Below are 23757 nucleotides of genomic sequence, written 5' to 3'. Positions count from 1 at the left end.
AGGAGAATGTCCATGAGCAGGAGAGCCCAACCATTCTGATGTCTGAGGTGATGCTGGAAAGGGCTGGGAAGCAAGAAGCAGTTTCTGTGGCCTGGAAATAGTGACTCTTTAAATTTTTTTCAAGGAAGTGATTAAGATTCAAATTTCTGGCTGGACTTTACTTTTTTAACATCCAGCATCTCTTTGGTCCATGAGAATCATGGCATCCGTAACTGGAAAGCCCAAGTCTAGGATCTTCGATCATGAGCACAGCATCCATCTAAATCTTGAATGAAAACCCTGACTTTGTTCTGTGTGGTGGGCATATTTTTATCTGGACTGCGTGGGTGCATGACTTAGGGGTAAGAAGGCAACAAAAGTGTGTTTCTCAGAATGCCACCAGGGACTGAGGGGAGTGAATTTACCATTTTTGAGTAAATATATCACACAGGACTGGTTCATTCAACAGCAAATTCTAAAAAATTCCTTGGTAAAGTTACCAGTGAGATTTGTGTTCTGTTTCACCTTGTCTCTGCAACCACAGAACCCCATTTATAAAGAATTAGAATCTGGGCAAGGAATTTTTTATAGATGTCTTTGAACTGTGAACTTTGAGAAAAATCCAGTTGACCAGCATTGAGAGAACAGAGCCTTTCTTCAGGGAAGCTGTATGTCTCAGCCAGAAAGGTTTTCCCTGAGGGCTCAGTCTGAAACTGACCCTCTCAGAAAGACCTTCCATGAAAATGACAATTCCTCGAAGAGCCATTTCATTCCTCCTCCGGATTGTTTTGTTGTTTCCTACTTTGGGGTGCTCCTCTGAGATGGCCCCCGTAGCTCACTGGACCTGTCCATCATACTTCTCTTTGGCTGCATTGCCCTCTTGAATTTTGAGGCTATTGACTGGGGACAGTATCTAGTCCATGATACCAACTCTTTGGGTTGGCACAGCACTAAGCACAAGGGTAGGGTTTCAGTGACTTCTTAACGGATTAGGAATGTCTCCACCCCTCCCTCCTCCACCGAGTCCTTCAAGACCTGTGTTGAGTGTCCCATACTGGGGTGTCCAGTTCTATCAGGGTGTTAGCTACCCATCCACTGTGAATCTAGAATGCTCTGAACACCCTCAATCTCATTCAACTGGATTGTCTGTTTCCCAAGGATATTACTATGTCCTTAAACTTGACCTGTATATTGCCAAGTGCAGTGCCTGGAAGAGAGCATTGCCTGGTAAAATCTTGGTGATTCAAAGTGAGGCAGACCGACATTGCAGCTGAAGGTGCAGAGTTTGCAGTCACTTAAAAGGATAGAAGTTCTATTACGATTTTAAAATTTCTGGATAGAAGACCTATTAGGATTTTTAAATTTCTGGTACATCTGAATCTCTTTAGTAATAGCTGGTTTTATAATTTGAGTTTGGTTCGATCGGTTGGAAGATATCTGTGCTTGGAATGCAGGTGGAAATAAGAGCTATAACTCAGCTCAGAGGGTTAGGTTATGTATGGAGAGGTAATCTGTAGGACAAGTATTTGCCAGAGAGAAGAAACACATCTTATTTGGCTTATGTCTGGATAAATCATGTAAGTTGAAGGTATCATTAGGTCAAAAATGCATTTAATACCTCTAACCTACCAAACATTGTAGTTAGCCTGGCTAAGCCAACATTAGCCTAACAGCTGGGCAAGATCATTGAGCACAAAGCCCATTTTCTAATAAAGCGTTGAATATCTCATGTAATTTATTGCATTCTCTACTGAAAGCGATACCACAGAATGGTTGCATGGGTACCGAGTGGTTGGCAGGGTACCACTTGTCTTCGCTCATGACAACATGGCTGCCTGGGAGCCGCGGCTGCTGTCCAGCCTCATGAGAGGGGCTCGAACCGCATGTCGCCAGCCCCGGACATGATCCAAATTCAGAATTCTTTCACACCTTCATAACGTAAAAAACTCATAAGCTGAACCATTGTAAGTCAGAGACCATCTGTACATGAAAAGCAAAAATGATGAGAAGTATGTTCAAGATGACATTATAATGAGTGCGATCCTTCAGTGTGATATAATGGCAGGGAAGTGGAAGTGATTTTGTACAGATCTCGGCACTGGCTGAAAGAGGTGGCTGGTGGGGATTGATGTTCAGTACAAGGGGCCATATGGGAGTTCTAGAGAGATTTCAAAGATTTTTAAATATTGCAGCAAATTCAAATTCATTTTCCTACTGAAACAAATCTCTGCGTTTGTGTGTGTCTCTCTCTCTCTTTGTGTATCTCTGTCTCTTCTCCATCTGTCTCTGGTTGTAGGACAGTTTTTGAACCACTGGGAACCCGTAAATATAGGACAAGAAAAGTGGACAATGATTAATCCAATTTGATGCATAAATCATGTTGCTTCCCCTCTCCCCTCCACTTCTGGAGGGTTCAGAGAGAATTTTTTTGATTAATAATGGAACTGTGCTTAGCACGTGATACCCACTCGATAACTGATATCTGGATCAAACTGAATGTTGTCCTGGTAACTCTTTGCTAATCTCTCCCACCCTGGTGGCTGTGAAATCTGCACAGAGGAGCAAAAAAGAGAAGTGTGCCCTGAAAATATATAGACAGTGAGAAAACTAATGTGACAGGTTTGACCCATGTTTTAAAAAAGAAAACCAAAAACTTGCAAAAGATAACTTCCATGTGTGAACAAGGAGTTTAATGTGGGAATTCAGCATTTGTAGAAAACGTTGAATTTTCTGAGTGATAGATTTCAGAGTTGTTCAGGATATGGTCGTTAGCCAACCAAAAAACTAAAATACATAAAAGATCCCTTATGACAAGATGTAGGGAAAAGACAAAACATTTAAAGTTTAAAATTGTATCTGTTAATTTGGTTTCTTTGGTTTTTAGGGTCTTTTCAGCTGAATCAATAATATGCATTGTATTGAGTTTGTACATCGAGAGACATTAATTACCTTTGGTTACAAACAATTCCAAACAGTGAAAGAATGCATTCCCTGAGAAGCTGTGGACTGCTGGTTAGTGTGGGGGGTGTTTGTTCTCACTAATCCTAGGCAACTCAATGAACAGTGTTGGAGGAAGGAGCTGTTTGTTGTGTTGCTCTCTAAATATGCGTTAGGAGGCAGAATGGAATGTTTTGATCACGATTGGGATATTGGGATTTAGTAATTTAGCATGAAGCCAGTCTTCGGGGTGGCAAGCCAGGGGATGGGAACTAATGTATAATGTGGTGGAGGTTTCTGGGGGCCTAGAGGGAAGGCATTCTACACTTTCAGAGAGGGTGTGTAACCCAGCGTGGCTGACGTGCTCACTGCGGGACGACTGTGACTGTAGGGGATGAAAGTGGAGAACTTTGATGAAAGGGGAGAAAGACCTTTTTGGGAGAATAGGGCTAGGATGTAAGGATCGAGTGACTTCGAAGTTAGCATATTAAGGTGAATGAATAGTGAATCTATCAGAATCGGTAAGCTCAGGGGCATCCGATCGGCTCCGTTCATGGAGCGTGGGGCTCTTGATCTCGCTGTCGTGAGTTCAAGCCCCACACTGCGGTGTAAAGCTTACTTAAAAAATAAAAATTAAAAAAAAAATCAATATGCTCAGAAAATGGCTAAGCTTTTTCAGGGCCAGATGGAAATTTACCTGCTCCGTGGAGGAGGCTGCAGGAGAGATGGTGTTTCCACAGAAATAGATTTGGGTTCTACGGACATTTCTAGGTGAGGAAGGCTTATTTGAAACGGACTAGGTTCCAGGGATTCGCTGGAAGGAAGTGCAGTGTGCGGACTTGAGGGACCTGGGGGGCGGGGTGCATGAAGAGCTCTGGCAGTTCAAGGACAGCTTCACAGGCACGGGGTCCACATGGTCGCTTTAGGCTCCACTGAACCCATGCTTGGTTCCATGCTCTGCTGTCACCCTCTTAAAATTCTTAGTCATTTTAAAAAAAATGTATTTATTTATTTGAGAGAGAGAGACAGAGAGAGCATGGGGGGAAGGGCTGGGGGAAGAGAAAAATCTTAACCAGACTCCATGCTCAGCTCAGAGCCCGGCATGGGGCTCGATCTCATGACCCGAGATCATGACTTCAGCTAAAATCAAGAGTCAGGTGCTCAACCAACGGGACCACCCAGATGCCCCCAAATTCTTGGTCATTTTTGAAAAAGGGGCCCCACTTTTTCATTTTGCACTGGGTCCCACTAGTTACGTAGCTTGTCCTGTCTGGACCTTGGAGACGCAGGGGATGGTGACAGGAGGATCGGGGGAGACAACTGCTGCGTTCAGAGCTCTCTGAAGGGGACCTAGTGGCAGTCCAGCCACCTTCTTGCTGCAATAAACTGTTGCCAGAAATTGGTTGAAATGATGAAGAACGGCCTAAATCGGGAGAAAGATTTGCTAGCTGGAAGAAAATCCTTTCCAGTGAGAATGAGGTTTACTATCTAACAATAATGTTGTAAGAACATTGTAACGGGAATGTTCAACTATCGTAATCTTTTCAGACAAGTGTGATTAGAAGGTATTTATTGCTGTCAAATTATTATTCATGATCCTCTGAAATGTGAGTCTAAAAATTACATTACTTGAGAGAGGCTGATACCATTTTCCACACTGTATCTAATTAACTCTTTTTTGGTAAAAGACAGGGAAGAGCCAAACTGTAGGTATCTTTGAATTGTAAATGTGGGTTCCTGAGGTGCAGGTGGAGGGGTCTTGAAAGACAGGGAAGGAGGAGGTCCTATCACTGTTGATTCTGCAGGGAGTTATCAAAAAGATAAAGACAGCAGAGTACACGTTAGCAGCATGTGAATTTCCTGAAAGAAATTGGATCCAGGCCCTAATTCTAAAACCTATTTATTGAGCCTTTAGATTCTGATCCTCATCTTACTAGTCGTTGGACCCAAACCTGCAGCTCCTGTGAATGGGACTAGGGGTCTTAGCATTTTCGTTACTGTTATACAGGACACAGTACTTCACAAAGGCAAACGTCATGGTTCAAAACCGGAACCAATCCCTCCAAGTTCACGTGTGCCATTGCCCCAGGTGCTTCCATGCATCCCAATACAGATGCCTCCGCATCTTCCTTCATGTGGAACCTGAACCATGATTTTGCACCGTGCTCACCACTCACGGTCTTGAGACCACCAGATACTGTAGGAAGATAGGAATGTTCTTCCATGACTGCATCATGATTGGGAAACACAATTCATGTGTCTTTTTTTTCTTTGGTGAAATACCAGTTCAAACCTTGTACCTAATTTAAAAAACTGGCTATCTTGTAATTACTAATTTTAATGCAAATTAAATAATATGAAAATATAAATCAATTTCTGTAAAACCTATTTCCGGTACTATCAGTCTATTTGGTTACTGTCTGAGATTGCCCATGGCTCACCGATGCTTGGTTCACTTATTGAAAGTCATTGATTGTTCGGTCCTACTTTGTGTAATCTATGTTACCGTCTTCAGGTTCACCAGTCTTATCTTCTGCAACAGCCAGTCCATTGTTAATCCCATCCTTTGGTGTATTTTTTATCTCCACCCTGGTAGTTCTCATCACCAGGAGTTAAATTTGAGTCTCTTTGCTGTCTCCCATATCTCTGCTTACCATGTTCAACAGTTTCCCAGTTTTTTGAACACACAGAACGTAGTTATTGTAACAGTTTTAACATGCAGATTTGCTCATTCTAACAAGTGTATTGCTTCCGAGTTGGCTCCCGTTGGCCCCCTCTCTCCTCTTTGTGGGTCCTATTTGCTTGTTGTCTTGGATATCTGGTCATTTTTTCCTGGATGCTGCCATAGTGAGCTTTGCCTTGTTGGGTACTGAATATTTTCATATTTCTATAAATAACCTTGAGCTCTCCTTGGGGGGGTGTTGAAATATTTGGAAGCAGTTTGAGCCCTTCAGAACTGGAGTTTAGTATTTCCAGGTGGGGGTAGAAGACCTTTGAAGTCCCCTTTCTCTGTGCAGCCCTGTTCTCTCTGTGACTCTGTCCTATATCCTGGCCAGCTCAGTCTCTGGACTTTCAGTTCAGTCTCCTCTTAAGTGGCCCTGGGTGACCGGGGTTCTTCTCACTGTGCTGCAGCTTGGAAAGTCCTTCAAGCCAGGGAGCTAGAATAACAGCAGCAGTAGGACTACATTGTTTCTTTCCAGCTCTTGGAAGTCATATTTTGTCTGAGAGTTTTTGCTTTTGTTCCAGTTAATTTGGGCAGGAATGCCAGTCTGGGCCCTGTTACTCAAAAGGGAAAGCCCTCCCATGATTTGTTTTTAATTGGTCCAGGAATAGTTGATACATTGACATGATGCTATTTCCAATGATGGCATTGATTACTACTTCTCTGTGGGAGGGGAACCTGTTTGGATGCATCCAAATCCTATGGGAAACATGTATCTATCAACCCAGGAATTTTGCTGATCTGTAGTTAGCTTATTTAGCTTAGATCTTTTTTTAAAATATTAATTTAGCTAATATGCATTGGAACAGATGTAGCTTATAGATATAAAATATCAGACTTATACTAGGACAGGATAATTTATAAGGTGCAGGGCAAGTGAATATGTGGGACTCTTCAATAACTATTGAAAGTTCTTGATGACAACAGTGGAGCCTTAAACCAAATGCAGGAACTGCCTAAGCATGGAGATTGTGTACCCTTGGAGCCAGTCCTGACTTTGAATTTTTTTTATAAATTTTACCTATAAATAATAAATAGAAGATAAGAGCAAAACAAGTTCCTGGAGAGTTTGATTTAGTAGACTATGAAATTTCTATAAAACACAATGATTAAAATTCATGTTAGAAGATTCTGAAATTACCAATAGTTAACTATTCCAAGATGGCACCCTGGAGTACTGACTTATCTTTTGCAGCTAGGCTGAAGGCTGAGTTTGGATGATGGGGGATGCGTTTAGAAGGACCATGACGGGTCTTATCTGTCTTGGATGCAATAAGGGGGTAAAACTTTTTTCGTCAACAAAATTGAATGACAAAATATGTATATTTTAGAGAAGAGGGCTCATATGATCAGATCTGTATTTCAGAAAGATAATTCTGGCAAGCGGTCCGAGATTTTCTGGTAATCTTTTGTAAAAATGATGAGGACACAAAGACTGAAATTTTTTCCTCCTTCTTAATGTCTGTCCCTATGTTCTCATTTTTATTTCTACTTTCTGTGGATGCCATTTCCCTTTGAATCCTTCAACCCCCATCTGCCCCTTAGCTTGTAGGTTAGCTGGAGCATCGTTAGTCCCATCTCTCAACCTCTAAATTGGCATTGAAGTCTTTATCTATGGACATTTGCAATGAACCTTATCATTGTTTGAAATACATTTCTTCCTTTCTTTTTTTTTTTTTCTTTCTTTCAGTGTGCTCGGTATGATAATGCCTTCATTGCAGAGATCCTGATTGACAGAGGGGTCAATGTCAACCACCAGGATGAAGACTTTTGGACACCAATGCACATCGCCTGTGCTTGTGATAACCCTGATATTGTCCTGCTGCTTGTATTAGTAAGTAAAGCAATTTCGTTTTTTACCATTTGAAGATTTGACAGCATACCAAAGGCTATGTAGTTAACTATTACTATTTCACAATATGTAATACTTTGTTTGATAAAAAAAATATGTATGTATGTTACCCTTTATTTTCCTGGAGTTACAAGATAATTAGAGACTAAGGTTGTGGGTGACAGAGTTCATAAAACAGATTGTGTAGATGTCGTGTGGAGCTCTACTCTGCTAGCTTTTTTTTCCGGGAAATTATATGCCTTAATACTTTGCAAGTGAATCCTAACTAAAGTGGTTTCATAAGTGGTGTTTCTTTCAATCCGTTCTCTTAATTCTTAGCCAACTAGGCATACAGTAAAGAGATATGGCATCTGTTGAATCTTATTGTCTTGCTCACATCTAGTAAACCAGTGTCTATAGCATTTCTTTACAAGAAAATGAAAACTTTTAAGTATAAAACTTCACTAGAGTTATTTGTTGCTGTTGTTTTTTTTATTATAGCTTAGATCCTAGCATTGATCCTCACAATATATTTTAATTATCTCAGAAATGAGAGTTGGGATTTTTTTTTTTCTGGTGAAAAAAAAATCTGGTGTTATCTTAACAAAGATTCTTAAGAAAGTATGCAGGAGTTTTAGAAAACATGCACATCTCAGTGTCTGATTATGTTGCTTTTATTTGGGAGACAGAATTGAGAAATAGAAACTAGTTTTATTTCATGTGTGATCATAGAGTTAAATCTATAGTATCCAAATTAACATGTTCATGGTTCTGCAGTGACTCTTTTCTCACATCAGGTACAAAGTTGTATTTCTGACAGTTACATTCTACAGTGACCTTCACTTACTGATCATTGAATTAATATTTATTGATTACTATTTTTAACATAATCCCTACCCTTGAGGAACTTCCAGCTTATTCATCATTCAGATATTTATTGAATAACCCCTATGTTCTAGATGCTACCCGGCGAACAAAAAGTTTATGTTAGAGAGAGTGGCAAGAACAGACAAGAGCAAACAAGTAAGGGCACCACTGAGAGATTTGATTCGTGGATGAAGCTAGTCTGAGTGGTCTCCTTGCCACCGTGGAATAGCCAGCCCAGCCATCTATCCACAGGAATAATTCACTTTCAAATAAATATGGATGAAACCCATTGACACAAAAATTGTAGCAGGAATGTGTTCCTGTTTACAACCTCAAAAGAGAGATTTATTCTACTTCCAGGAGTAAGTGCCACTGTACTTAGTGTTAGTGCTGCCTGTCCAATATTCTTCCCATTTTCCAAAGATTTCGGATGAGTAAGAGACTGTGTAAGTATTTGAGTGTGTTCTGGTCTTTACGAAGAGGGTCAGCCATGAACATAAAAAACACAAATCCCTGCCTCTTGGAGCTTGCATTCTCCCGGGGAGAAGCCGGAAAGAACAAATACGCAAACGAGTGAAATACACAGTTATGTCAACTACAGAGAACTGTGGGAAGGCCAGGAGGAGAGGAGCGGAGGGTATTAAGGGGTGGCCTCATGGAGAAGGGGACATGTGAGTGAGTCGTGACTGGATTTCCCCGTGTTCTTTCACCCCCGGTGAATCAGGGATCCTCTGGAGAGTTTTGGGTGAAGTGACACGATCGGACTTCTGTTGGAGAAGATCCCTCTGGCTGCTCTGTGGAGAGCGGACAAGGAGGGGCAGGATGGGGGAGCCATCTGTTGTCACTCCCCAGGCTAGACGCTATGGTGGTGGTGGCGGTGGTGGGAGGTGCCTCGCATTTAGATATTTGAAGGTCAAGTTGTCCGTATTTGGTGTGGGGTTGGATGTAGGGCTTGAGAGAAAGACCACAGATCACAGATGACTCCCACTTGTTGGACTGAGGAGTAGAGGCTTGGCATTTGTGTTAAAAGCACTGGAATCATCTTTTTCAAGTCTCTTAGAAAATCATAATAAGAACAATTTCAGTGAGGTGAGAGATAATTATGTGTTATGAGCTTTTGTGGAGTAGAGATGTGTGTGGTTGTGTGTGTTGCTATCAAATACTGCGCAGCACTGGAACGTTGCTATTTTAATTGGATCGCAGAAGGTTCGTGTCCATGAAATAGGCTCAGGTACTGTGAATGTTGTCATTACTCTTACCAGATGATCTATGAAACTCTAAGAGGTAATAATAATTGACTTTGGCACAGCCTTCCTATGTGTCTGATATGTTTCTACATATGCTTTCTAGTGATAAATTGACTTAGTTCTCCTGAAACCCTACTGCATAGATGCTAGATTTCTCTGCCCTTTAGAGGTGAGGGACAGAGGCCCAGAGAGGCCAGGATCTGTGCTGAAGGCCCCAGAGTAAGGGCAGGGACAGATTTGGTGTCATAAATGAGCCCCCGGTCTGCTGTCCTCTTGCTAATGACAGACTTCCTACAGAATGGCAAGTCCCCAGAGTGGACAGATGATACCCCGATTCTCACCGTAATATCATACATTCATTCCCCTTTAAAAACACTGATTTCAAACTGATATTTAGAATTTGGGAAGACAGATAAGAAACATACACTCGATTCTTGTTATTTGTGGTAGTTATGTTCTCTAAGGTCACTGCAAACACCGCATTAGTGAATGCTGAACCACAGCTCTTGGGGAAGTGCAGCACTCGGTTCCCGCGAGCCTCTGGTCACGACATCGTCGTCAGCTGGTCTGTGGGAACTTTGTTTTATCTGTCTTTCTCCTTAAAGACACCTTTTAAAATATATACTATCGATTCATAAACATTGAACTCATGGCCAGGAATGCTATATTTTGTGTCTGATGGAAGCCTAGCCACACGCGTGCTTTCTCCATAAGGCTTCTTGCTCTAGGAAGCAGTAGAGAACATCTCAGCACCCCGCTTGGGGCTCATTTTAAATGACAAAATCACCAACAAAAGGACAGAAATGTGAAAGACACTCTAAATGGACCACAACAGAGACTTTGCACTATGAAAGTTAAACTTGTCATGTGGGATCCCCATTGCAAACGTGCACACTGGCTGACCAGACTTGTCCCCACTCCGTGCTTGTGCAGGAATGACGGTGGGTGTGGAGCCCAAGGAGACCTTGTGGTATTACGGAAAAAGTCAGCCAATAGGCAAATCTGCAAATGTGGAGTCTATGAATAGTGAGGATCCACTGTGTTTATTAAGCAAAACAATACACACTTTCTTAGAATTTTAAGAGTGAAATAAAAATCATCTAAACCCAATATATTTTAGGAATTGGGTGGATCAAAAAATGGTTATTTCTGCAAGACTTTTCAAAATTTATACAGAAAAAGTCTCAATATTTTTACAATTTCCAGCACGTAGTTGGATAGGGTTTTGGAGTTTCCTGAAATTTTATAGATCTGTCACTGGAAGTGTAGAGCATTCCTATGATGTGAGCAATACATTTAATATGTAATCCTTATTTTTATATAAAGAAATCTATTAATAATACATATCTCAAATCTAAATGTTTTGCTTCCCCAAAATAAAATTTTAAACCACTATAACTTTTTATATTTATATCTAATTATGCATGTATTTAATTATATGTAGTATACATTATAATTACAATTTGTCCACTGAGAATTTTCTTTTCCTCACTTTATTTTATAGATTGTTGAGCATTTCACATATATACGTTCTGATTTTTCATTCTACATTATCCTAATTTTAAAAATATTTTCTAATTTGCTCCATATTCAAACACTATGTTCTATAACTCAGAATTATCTCTAGTTTTTTAAAAAAAATTTTTCAATGTACATGGCCATGTCCCAGATTTTAAGAATCTCTTCTGTCCCTCAGGACTGAATCACAAAGGCTGATAAGTGATGAACTCAAGTCATGTCAGGTCTTTTTCTCTAGGAAATCTTGATTTCATATGTGTTTCAACATGTTTATGTACGTGTATTTCTGGCGTGTTGTATCCGTGAATCTGTATCTTGAAGAACGGATACACTCAGAATCTGCGCAATCCCGTGTCTGTGGAGGGAGGGACGGTAGGCTTGTCTTTGCTTTCTCGTGCCTTAGGACTGCACTGGGAACCGTTTCTGAGGAGACTTGCTCAGTTCTTCCATCTTTTCTCATACGACTTTGGGTAAAAGAAACATATTTATTGCAGGGTTCTGAATTTTCACATCTGATATTGCAAAGTGGCCACAGGTGCTACATTACTCTGCCCCATGACCAGTTCCCAAGCTGGGGCAAATCTGCACGTTTCAACAGTCCGGTATGTTTGGAACCATCGGAAATATATCCCTTGAATTTGGTATTAATTATTTTAGGAAAATAATTTAATTGAATAAAAGACTGTAGGTTGCTTCTACTTGAGAAAATGATATACCTGTGTTACTGATAAATCATCTCGGACTTCTTGTCTTTCCTACTGAAAAACTTGGGAAGATATAATTTGATATTCCATGTCCTGGAGTTATTTAATAAACCTTACTCCACAAAGGGCATCTATTAAACGTGTTTACAAAAAATGAGTAATGGACAACAGAAGGCTAAGATGTCATTTTAATTAGTTTTATTTACAAAACGGTGAATTAATTCTGTTACCTACTATTAGGAGACCTTTCAAAGTATTTTTACTCTTTGAAATCAGAAGGCACAGGGAAAATATTAGCAGGTGGGTAGTCATTGATTACGTGGGGCTCAGCAAAAGCTTTATCATTGTTTCACTTCAGTAACAAGGGGATGATTACTGGAAATTGCTCTGAATGTTTTCTCCGTCCTTGGCCTTTTGCGTTTGAACATTTGACGTTCATCATTTTTGTGCCTGTTGGATACAGTGTGTCATGGACCATGTCTAATGGGTACTGTGGGACTGGATCATTTTAACGGGTGGGGCCAGTAAATGTGAGAAACCAACAATTCTGTCATAACTGAGGTAGGAAATGATATTTCAAAAACACACTGCTTACTTTGTGTTAGGCGGCTTAAACCGATAGATCAAAATTAACTCATTCCCAAATGTTGCTCATTCGTTGCTTAGACTGTTTGTGGTTAAAGACTGCTATGCAGCTTTCATACTGTTTAGTTATCCTTTACCCTTCCCGTCTCTGTAATCTGTTAAATAGTAGGACATGGGGTACCCTGCTATTTAAGAAGGTGATCTTCCTTCCTAGAAAATGAGCTATACATCCAGAGGGTTCAAGGTACATCTGATTTCCCAAAAAGAGCTATGGTAGAGGGCCTGGCATCATTATCAACGTTTTACGTAAGTGACCCCACACTCAATATTGAATCTCTCTCTTAGCGGTTCTTTTGCTGTCAGTTTCACTGACAAAGTAAGTTTACAGGCTTGAATGCCTTCAGCTTCCACCTAGCAGACAAAAGCAACAACAAACCGTTGACGTTTTTCCTATCTATGCACAGCTTTTGTTACATCCGGAAAACGCATCTGTTTCCCTGCCGAAGCTAAATTCCCCTCCATCCTCTCTATACTCACTAACTACCACCTGTCAGAGGATTTCTGCCTCACGTTTCCATCTCCCATTTCCACGGTCTTTCTGTCGGGTTCCTCCTTTAGATTCATAGTTATGTCGCAGGATCTTCCAGTAATTAAAAACTATGGAAAAGCCCAATTAAATGTCTTTCCTGTCATTGTCACCATGGCGTCCCTCTCATTTTTATAGTAAGGCTTCCCTGAAGAGCAGCCTGCTTTTGTGGACCCACTTACCACCTCCTGGCCACGCCTCAGGGCAGTCAGGCTGCCTGCTGTCCACGCGGGAACCCCAGCATGGCCTGGCCCAGAATGCTTTTGACATTGCTGTGATGGCTTTCATTGTTTCTCCTAGTTCATTTGTCTCACGAGATCTAAAGGCAAGTGGGTCAAAGAAGGAAATCTGGCAGACATCCAGGTTTTTTTACTCAAGGTTCTATTTTTTGGGTTAATCAGAGTAAGAATTTGAAAGGAGCTACGTTGGCTTCTCAGCCCTGTTTGTGGCCATGAAACTTAGCGATTCTTGGCAAATAAGATGGTCTGTTAAGTGTCCAGCATGATGAGTTGACGTAAGCGCTTTGTGAAATGATGACGGTAGGTGGGTTATTGACACACCAGCACTTCCCACGGTGACCAGTAATTCTTACTCTGTCGTGGTAAGAAGGCTTCCGATTCACTGTCTTGGCGAAACTGTCTTGGTGGACAAAGCAGTGTTGATACTTCGAGTTGCCGTGCTGTGTGTCCAGTCCTCAGAGCCGATTCTTCTAGAACCGGAAGCTTGTGCTCTGACCAGCAGGTCCTGTCTCCCCCACCCCAGCTCTTGGGAACCACCTTTCTATTGTCCGTTTCTGTGAGTCTGACATTGGGTGTTGTTCTTATGTTGTGTTTTTGTAAACCTATCATTCCCTAACCCTTCCCATCACTAAAATCTATGGTGAAAATTCCTCCTGAACTATGGTGAAGATTCTCACTCAGTATTCATAGTGATTAAGACCATAAGAGTGATTTCAGAAAACAAGTACTGATGATAAATCTATAACTTGACATAAAATTTTTTGAAGAACAGAGAAATACATTATACACCTTTCATGGGAATCTGACAGAAACGTGAGCACCTGAGGTTTTCCCCGGGCGCGGCCAGTTTGAGAAGAACACATTTGCACGTCTAAGGTCTAAGGGAAACTTCCTTAGGTTTCCCTGTTCATTTATTGAAGCTCCCATTTTTAGTAAATTATATTGCCTCTTCAAAAGTGCTTTTCATGACAAACAACATTTTTCCTCTATATTTCAGACAATTAAAGTTTTAATAATTCTCATTAATATTGTAAAACATTTAGTTTTAATTTCTGAATATCCTTTTAGGAACACATTTTATTTTTCTAATTAAAGAAGCAATTCACATTTATTTTAGAAACATTGGAAAATATAGAAGAACCAAAAGAACATAAAAGTCACCCACAATCCTGCTGGTCAGAGAAAGTCAATGTTAACATTTAATACATGTCCTGGTTCTAATTGTGTGGGTGAGTGTAATGCACACGAAATACTTTAATTTGTGTATGTACATATTGTCTATTTTTTTGGTTTGTTTTTAAGTATTTTATTTATCTGGTTTTTTTTTTGTTTTTTTTTTGTTTTTTGTGGGATGGGGGCAGAGAGAGCAAGCAGAGGGAGAGGGAGAGACGGAATCTCAAGCAGACTCTGCACCAAGAGTGGAGCCCACCATGGGGCTCGATCCCAGAACCCTGAGTTTATGACCTGAGCCAAAATCAAGAGTCAGACCTCAACCCACTGAGCCACCCAGGTGCCCCACATAATGTCTCTTAAAGTCACAGAATTATTCCGTGTTTCTAAATATTTCGTCGGAACATCTATTTAGCGGCTGCATAGTGTTCCAGAGTTTAGAGGCTATGATACTTTTGGGTAACTCTAGCTGTTTCCAGTTCTCACACGCAGCAACCATGAGTAGTTCTGTAGTGTACGAGAGCGGTTATTTATAGCGGAACGTGGCTGTCATTTGCATTTCCTCCGGGAGTGGGGCGGAATGAGCTGAACTACGACAGCTCTGGGGGTCTGTGTGGACGTGTGGACGTCTGAGTCTTTCTAAACTAGATGCACTCAGCTGAGAGGTTTTCTAGCTACTACCGACCGCGTTGCAGCAAAGGAGTTATGATGGGATGCTCTGCTCTAAGATGTTTCTCAAATGAAATGACTGGCCTATACCTCTGGAATGTTCCTAATAATGCAGGCCTTGGAAGTAAGGAACAGTTACGGCCAGAGCCCCTGTTGAGAAAGGCTGGGCCATTGTGGCCCCTCAGCCACTTCACACGGGGCCGGGGCTCCTGCTGCCGGGTCAGAGACTCCTGGCCAGGCTTACTGACTGAGCTTCCTTCCCCCCTCTGACCTCGCCTTCACTGGTAGGGCTCAAGAACAGCTTTAAATGATGAAGTATCGCCTCTTCGTGGGTAGCACAGCGTGGGAGTTTTTAAACAGTATGACTGACTTTCAGTCTGGACCAGGCCATCTGTGTCGAGGGCACCGGGCTGGGTGCAGGACTGTGGAAGAAGAGACCGGGAAAGGGACTGCTGTGTTGGAGGCTGTCAGTGGAGGTGAAGGCCACACGCGGAGATGGACGGAGCCTCGTTTCCGTGTAGACAGAGCTGACTGTTTTAAACGCAAGAGTCAGTCCGTCGGTCAAATGTGGAGCCCAGCGCAGGAGGATTCTGCCTGGAACCTGGGACAAGCCAGTTGGGACTAGTGGCACAGGCAGAAAAGTCAATTCATGATACTGATAGAAGGACCCACATAAGGCTTAAGGCTTATGGTTCAGGATGGTGAGTTGTAAACAGAGTTCTAGGTCTTTCCTGGCTGAGGGGCTATTGTGAAATCCCAGCAAAAGAGCGATTAGCCTTTACATGGGTAGTATCCTGAATGGCGGGAAATAATGACTCTGTTATCTGTGAGACGGTCTCTATCGAATATAGGCTACAGTGGGAGAAGAGGGACGAGCTTAACCCAGTCCCTGGTGTGGGAGACAAGGGCATGTGCTAGACAGAGGGGTTGGGAAGACCCCCCCCCTGGAGCTGGTCATCAAGCCGAGATCTGAAGGGGGCGCCAAGTGTGTCCATCAGGCGGAGGGGGTGGGGTACAGAACATCGCAGAACCTTGAGCAGCTTGTGTACAGACTCCTTGATGAGATGAGAAAGGGCAGGTGTAGAGTCTCTTTAGCGAAGGGGAAGAGAAAAGGATCAAGTCACTTCCACTAGCATGAGCAGATGGAGAGACGCTGGTCTTTTGCCTCCAGTCATTAGGACTCCCTCTTGGGACTCGGCCATTGGAAGAGCAGACTTGCCGGTCACACTAGCTGTTCGATGTGGGTGACAGAGTATTTTTTACTTAATTCAGAACTCATCCCGGGGACTTGGGTGCAGTGTTTATTACTAAATAAAGCTCCACAAAATCAGAAATAACTTCACAGTCAAATACAAAGAAACATACAATCTTTAAACTATATTTAGAAAAGTACATTATTAACCAGGATAGTGCAGGCTACTCCCTTACTTTGTGGTGATTCATAAGACCCCGAACAGCGCATATCTCTGGCCACTGCTGTAATGTGAGATCTGTGCTGTCCTTCCTGACTCTTGACGCCCTTATTTCTTTTTCAATATTATATCTGCTACAGCAACCCGATCTGGGTATTTTAATATTAATAAAAATGTGATGTTAGGTAACTTATACTTTAATTTTTTTCATAGTCAGTGATGATTTTTATGAGATCTATACTTCTATGTGTATATTATAATTCAATTCAGAAAGTTTGAGCCAGGACTTGCCAAATGGAAGTCACTCTTTGACGGGTTTTGTAGGCTCTGTTCTCTTAATGATTGAGTCTGTTTTAAAAAAATAAATAAATAACATCTCAGCCTTCTGAAGATTTTTAGTTTAAGAATTTTATAATTTGCAGATAATACAGCAGAATTTCAGGATTGAAGTATGAATAGCCATTAGTGGTGTTTGTGTAGACGGGGCAGAAATGACAGTGTCACGGAACACACACCTTGTCTCCCTGTGTCTACGACCGCTCGCGTATTTCTGCCATTTTGTCTGGTGGGCAGCTGTTACCTCGCACTGTTGATCAAGTCACTGGCCATTTGGACTCAGGAGAAACGCAGTGATCCGTGTGCCCTGGGAACTGGGGAGGAAGTTGAAAGAGTGTCCTGTGAAAGACACGACAAGGTAAGATACATTTGAGCTTAGCTCCTTCTGACCCCCCGGGGGCATGTAGCCAATACAGGAAAACCTGGTACCGGAACCATCTGGCCAACCCTTCTTGTAGTAACTGAAGACTTGCAGTAGTAAAACCTTTGGGTTAGAACCTCTGAAAACCAGAAATGAGACGGACGCGTAGATGGGAGTAAAGAATGTGTGCAGTGAAAGATAAGATGACTTTTCTGGCTTGAGGAAGTAGATTAAAAAAAAAAAAAAGAAAAAAAGATCGAGCCAAAATGATGCCAGTAGAAAATCAGTTACCATGTCGTATTTTCAGTTTGCCTAGAGGAAGTGGAATGGACTGAATCTGAAAGTTTAATTTCTTGATAGAAGCAAGAGAGGCATTTGATGGTGGCATGTGCATGACGCCACGGCTGGGGACAGGAAGAAGGGGACTCTAGCAGGAAGGACAAGGCAGGCCAGCTGGGACAGTTGGGCGTTGTGCAGTACAGGGCTTCCTCTTAGGGGCCGGCGAAGTAGGTCCAGCGGCACCTGCTGCTTTCCTCTCTCACTGATTCTCGGCCAATGTGGGTTCTAGAATTGCACTGTTGGTCCTGCCGCTTGCCTGTCCTGCTGCCCTCAGCCATGGGGACGCTCTTACTGCCCGCCTCCATTCTCAAATCATGAAAGTGGCAAATACAGGGGTGACCCTAGGAAAGGGTTTGGGCATCCCCAGGCCAGGGGCATCCTGAGGAGGCTTTTACAGGCCTTGCCTGGAACTGAATCATTTAGCTCAGCAGGGCCCAGAGCAGAGCCCTTGGATCCTGGGGTCTCCATCTCACTCGGATCCTTCTAGCTTACGGGGCCTTCACGGTGCTCTCAGCTAGTGTGGGGTTCTAAGAGGAACAGAGAGTCACCAGGGACCCCAGACAGCTTAGAAAATCTCTCTTACAAGACTGGGCTGTGAAATGCAGGTAAAAGCTGAGGAGGCTTTTCAGGGTGGCAGGAGGAGAGAAGGAGACTCTGCCCGCCCCCTGGGGAGTCGCCCCCCCCCAGGATCCAGGGTCTCCCCTCTCTGTGACTCCTCTGAGTGGAGTTTAGTTGGCAGAGTAGACACCGGAGGGCAGAACGCTGGAGATCTGGGAGAGTTCATTGGAAGGTCACGGACGATGAGAAAATCTCAACAACGGCATATTTTGAGACTTCGCTGCTTCTTTTTTTAAATTCAGTTAGCCAGCATATTCGCACCTCGTCAGGTTCAGACGTAGAGGTCAGTGATTTACTAGTTGTGTGGAGCAGCCGGTGTCCATCGCATCCCGCGTCCCCCTCCTGCCCATCTCCAGTTCCGTCTCACCTGCAAGTGAGGTGACCCTCGGTCTCAGTGATGTCACTGCCTGGGTTTGCAGCCAGTCACACTGCCTGGCAGGGGCTCACCGGGAGCTGGTCTGCTTCCAAAGTTCACAGCCACCCCCATCTCTGCCGCTTCTCTGTATCTACCGTCTTCCTTGCCCTTTGATGCTGTTGGGATTATTTGGTACATTTAACCGGACTCCTTAAATTGTAAACACCTCGAAGGTAGATTCTTTGCCTTAGAGTTCTTCTACCACTTCTTCGGCCTCCTCTGAGCACGGCAGTTATTAAAAAGCAAAGAGAGACCTCAGCAGCTGGAACAGAATTATGGGATTTCAGAGTTTGACAGGGACCCTGTCCCTCATCAAAAGAGGTTCTTAAAACCACCGCAGGCGTAACAATGGTCTGGGGCTGGGTGCAGAGAAGAAGCCGCTTCTCTACCTTGCAGAACACCGTTGGCAGATCTGCTCTGTGGCCCTTGAATCCAGATGCATGTCACCTTTTCCTCCAGCCGTCAGACTTACCTGCTTCTCACAGGAACTATTCTCTGAATGAGTGTAAACTCGAATGACTATTTTAGAACAAGAAAGCCATCTTCAATAAGCTGTAAGCTATCATTCTTCCTTTCTAACTCAGGATCAAAATGGAAACACTATATTCAAAAATATCTCTGGTTAACTTACGATGTGAATTCACCTGTTCATTCGTTCATCAAGTACATTTTTTATTGAGAATCTGCTCTGTGCCCAGGGCTATGCTTGCTCCTGAGGATACATGAGCAACAAGAAAAACAGCCTCTTTGGCCATAACCATTGATACTCTGGTGTAGGAGAGAAAGTAAAAGGTGAGCATAAATGCTAATTTGTTTCTTAGTGTATAATCATTAACATATTTACATCAATGATTTTATGCATGCCATGTGTCAAATCTCAGCTTCGGGTGATGGCTGTAATGGGAAAAATAGCACTTTGTCCTCAGGGCTCTGGGCACACATGGACTAAGACTAAGGGCTCCTCACTGAAGGCAGAGCAGATCACCGGAAATGCTGGTTAAGCCGCTGTGGGTGTAGGGTATAGTGATGAGAGTGAAGGAAATATCGATGATGCATGTTGAAGGTGAAATCAACAGTAATGTTGGGGTTTTGTGGTTTTTGTTTTTAATGTTAAAGAAGGAGAGAGAATTTAAATGTGACTCCAAGACTTCTGTGTTTGGGAAATTGGAAGGGATGGTACAAACACCGGTGGAGAAATACTTTTCTGTGGGACGGCCATGCCTTCCCGGTCGAACGTGTCAAGGTCAGGATCCATGGAAGATATACATGGAGAAATCCAGGAGGCAGTTGGTCCTGGGAGTGGAGAGAGAGAGAAAGAGAGAGAGAGAATCTTATTTGCACCCATAGGAACAGAAGCCCTGGAGTAAATCAGATCAGCCTGTCAAAATGTGAAGTCCAAAAAAAGAAACATTTAAAAGAGGGTCCGAAGTATGCCAATTAGAGGACTGTTAGAGAAACAGGAATCTGCAGAGAAGACTGGAAAAGAGAAGCCAGATTTGGAAGGCAAACCAGAAACGGGTACTGTTGTGAAGTCCAGGGAAACGTGCCGGCAGCATTTCCTTGTGGAGGGGGGACCTGAAATTAACCCAAGAAGCTGGTCATTCCAACGTGGAAACGGACAGGCTAGGAAGGTTGCGGACGGCATCCCTAGCTCAAATGCAAGGACACATAAACCCTGTGAGGTCTCTCCTCCTTATGTGTGGTGTGGTGTGGAACAGTACAACTGTAATAGAATATTCTAGAATAAAAAAAGAAAGAAGAAAAAAAAGAGGAGCTGATACTATGAGGCATCAGAGATAAATCACACATGGAGACCACTGGCGCAAGGTGTGTCAGGACTGAGAATATCCACTGTATTCCCAGTGTGCTGGCCAATAGTCTTGGAAAAGATTGTATTTTCTCAGAACAAAGTATGGGGTGTTCAGATGAACAAAATATGATTTTTTTTTCTAAAGATTTATTTGTTTATTTGAGAGAGCATGTCCAGGAGTGGGAGGAGGGGCAGAAGGAAAGGCTCTTCACGCAGACACCCTGCTGAGCACCAAGCCTGACTGGGCTGGAGCCGGACCTCAGGACCCGTGAGATCGTGACCTGAGCCGAAACCAAGAGTCAGACACTTAGCCCAGTGAGCCACTCAGGCGCCCCCAAACTATGCTTTTTGAGAAAGCGGAGTGCCCTGACTGGTATTGGAGAAAAATTGCATGAGTAATCAATGCGGCGGGAAGACGCTGGCTCCTTCATGCAGGTCTTAGTGAACGAATATTGTGTGGCTCACACAAAACCATAATACGAAGGCAAACGTGCGGCTCAGCAGGACATGTAATGGAAGCGACTTGCCCAATACCTTGAAATTATGTTCCATTTACCCTAACCACAGAGGGCTCTGTACTAATGTGGAACCCATGATTTCTTGTCTTAGCTTTTTCTCGGAAACACTTATTCAGTATGCTTGCTTACGAAATTGTATCTTTTAATTGGAGGGTTGACTGTTATTTATGTGGTAGCCGTTCATTGATTCAAGAGTCACTCAGGCTCGCTCTCCAGTCGCCGGCTCGTCTCACGTTTCCCTCCTCACCTTCGACTTCAGAATCTTTGAAACTTTCCGTGAACCCAAGAGAATGGTCCTGTGTTTTCACCTCCTTTCATAGTTTTGTTCATTGTTTATTCTGAAAAATATTTTTCTCAGTATAAATATCACACATTTATTGTAGAAAGAAAATTGAAAGAAAATAAAGGAAAAGAAGAAAATTAATAATCACTAATAATTCGATCACACGGAGATAATCAGTGAATATGTTTTGATGTGTTTTGTAATCTGTCTTCTTCCCCACATTTTAGAATTTGTACAGAATTTATCTGATGCTGTGTGTATGTATTGGTAGCCTTTTTTTTTTTGGTGCAAACTAGTGGGTTGTTTTTTTTTTTTTTGGTGCAAAATAGTGGTTTTATTAAAGCATTGGGACAGGACCTTTGGGAAGAAAGAGCTGCTGCAGGGGGTTTCTGAGAGCTGGGGAGGTAAGGAAGAGGGAGGCTTTCAAAAGAACCTTCATATGCTAATGAGGACCTAGAAGGTCTGGAGGCCTTGCTATTGTCAAGTTCAGGTTGTTTTTCCCTCTAGGAACAATGCTGGAGAAAGTCATTGAAGAAAAGCCAATGAATAGAAAGGAGAACTGGGGAGGGTTAGGCCAACATTTCCTTCCTTTGAGAAAAGGGGGATTGACCACAGCTTTCTCCAGAAGCCTGTCACCGGAGGCTTCAGACAGCGGCTGAGCTCTTTGTCTTTAAGTGGCCCACAGGTGCCTGGTTTTACTGCTTATGAGAAGAGTTGATCTAAGAGGGACATCTCCCAGGAAGGAAAAGAAGAGTCCCCTTTTACTCACCCTTTGGAGGAAGTGTTCCCAGGTTTTGGCACCAAAATGGTGTCAGAGAGCGAAGTTCTTGTCTCACAGAGTCGGAGAATGAGTCTCGAGAACAACGGAGAGTGAGTGAAGAGTTCATGGTTTGAGGCCAAAGGCCAAGGAGGAATTCTTGGGACGTGTTTGCTGCAAACTGGTGGTTTATTAAAGCACGGGGACAGGACCCCTGGGCAGAAAGAGCTGCTGCCCCGGGGTCAGGAGGGGCGGCTCATTATACACTTGGGAGTTGGGGGAGGTAAGGAAAAGTGAAGGTTTCAAAGGGATTTTCTTATGTTAAAGAAGACTCACAGGATTCCTGCGGCCTTGCCATCCTCAAGTTCAAGTTGTTTTCCCTCTACCAAGGCTTTATCAGATAGTTGGGAGCCTCCTGGAGGAGCATTGCATTCCATATCTGTCTGGGGGAGGGGAGTGTTAAAAAAACACTTAATTGTATCTGCATTTCCTTCTGGAAGCTAGTTGGTTATTGATGGAAATGCTTTGTTCTTACAGATTGCTAAGACATTTATAAATGAGGCAGACTCCTATCTGGCAGGATTGTGATCTCTATGAGTTAATTGCTTGTTTTTCCTATCCTTAGCTTTAGAGCAACTCAGAGTGCAGGAGGAACATCACTTATATCTCATGGTGGGGGTGGGGGGTTGTGGGGTGTCAGCTTCTGCTTTGTCCTAAGCTTGGCTTCTGTTCCTCATTAAAGGGATATTTCCATTAGATGAAGGTACAGAAAAAGCTCTCAAGAGGGGTCCCAGCAAGGTTGCCACTGATGGCTTTTAGGGGTGGTCTTTTACAGACAGCTAACCAGGGAACTTAAATCCGTGTGACACCTCTACTGATATCACCATCTCGTGATGAAGCCGTCAGTGGCTTACTCCCTTCATAGCGTCAGGTAATTCTCTTGGTGGGAAGCGGCTATTACAGGACCCGGGTGTCTGACACCCAGGACCAGTGGTCTGGTTTGTTACCTTTTCTCTGATTTTTGAATTTTGCAAGCCCCTGATCCCTTGGCCCCCTACCTCTCTCTCCCTACCTAGCCCCACCCGCCCCTTACTGAGTAAGGCCCTAACATTAAGACAATTGGGAGCTTCCACGAGGAAAGTCACGCATATTCCACACTGGGGTGGGGGGCTTAGGGGGGTGTTGTAGGGTGTCCTCTTGTGCTTTGTCCTCAGCTCACCTGCTCCCTCATCATTTCCCTCCTAAACAATTGTGACCCATAAATCTTTAAGGCTGTCGAAGGTGGACGGTCCCATCTTCTGTAACATCTTCCTGCTGGATAGGGTCGTGGAGAGATCCCTACCTATGGGTCAGACTGGTTAGTTGGAGAAAGTGTAGGGGAGTTACTAAAGGGGGAGGCAGCTGACTCCAACACAGACGACACGTATGAACCTCCTGGACTAGAAAGGATCATGTGTCGCTGGAAGTTACGGCTGTGAAGGAGTCGTGGCGCTGGGCGGGGAGACACAGGAAATAATAAAATAAGGTGAGTGTTGTACTGAGAAAGAGATACCAGAATAAAAGACCTCTGATAGTTGACCTTCGCTAGTGTTCCTCCTGTCCAGGAGTTTAAGGCAGTCACTAAAGGAAAGAGAGATTCTTAAAAGCACCAATTTGTGTATTCATGTCAGTTAGAAGTGGGGTGCCTGGGTGGCTCAGTCGGTTGTGTCTGCCTTCAGCCCAGGTCATGATGCCAGGGGATCGAGTCCTACCTCCGGTGCTCCCTGGCTTGTCCTCTCTCTCTCTGGCAAATAAAAAAATAAAGTCTTAAAAAAAGAAAAGAAGAGAAGAGACGAGAAACGAAACCCAGAAGTA

General features: G+C 43.1%; 1 protein-coding gene across 5 annotated transcripts in view; it reads left to right on the top strand.

Annotated features, from left to right (window-relative positions):
* Positions 1-23757, top strand: part of MYO16 (myosin XVI) — a 584648-nt gene that overhangs the window by 196846 nt on the left and 364045 nt on the right. For all 5 annotated transcript variants that reach the window (XM_032314881.1, XM_032314880.1, XM_032314879.1 and 2 more), the window contains exon 4: positions 7329-7472. In XM_032314881.1, the coding sequence (XP_032170772.1) occupies positions 7329-7472 (144 nt within the window). The remainder of the gene's footprint in view (positions 1-7328; positions 7473-23757) is intronic.

This window comes from Mustela erminea, chromosome 15 (genome assembly GCF_009829155.1).
Source record: "Mustela erminea isolate mMusErm1 chromosome 15, mMusErm1.Pri, whole genome shotgun sequence".
In the NCBI taxonomy this organism is placed as follows: Eukaryota; Metazoa; Chordata; class Mammalia; order Carnivora; family Mustelidae; genus Mustela; species Mustela erminea.
Note: the sequence above shows the minus strand (reverse complement) of the source record. Positions and strands in the feature narration are given on the sequence as shown.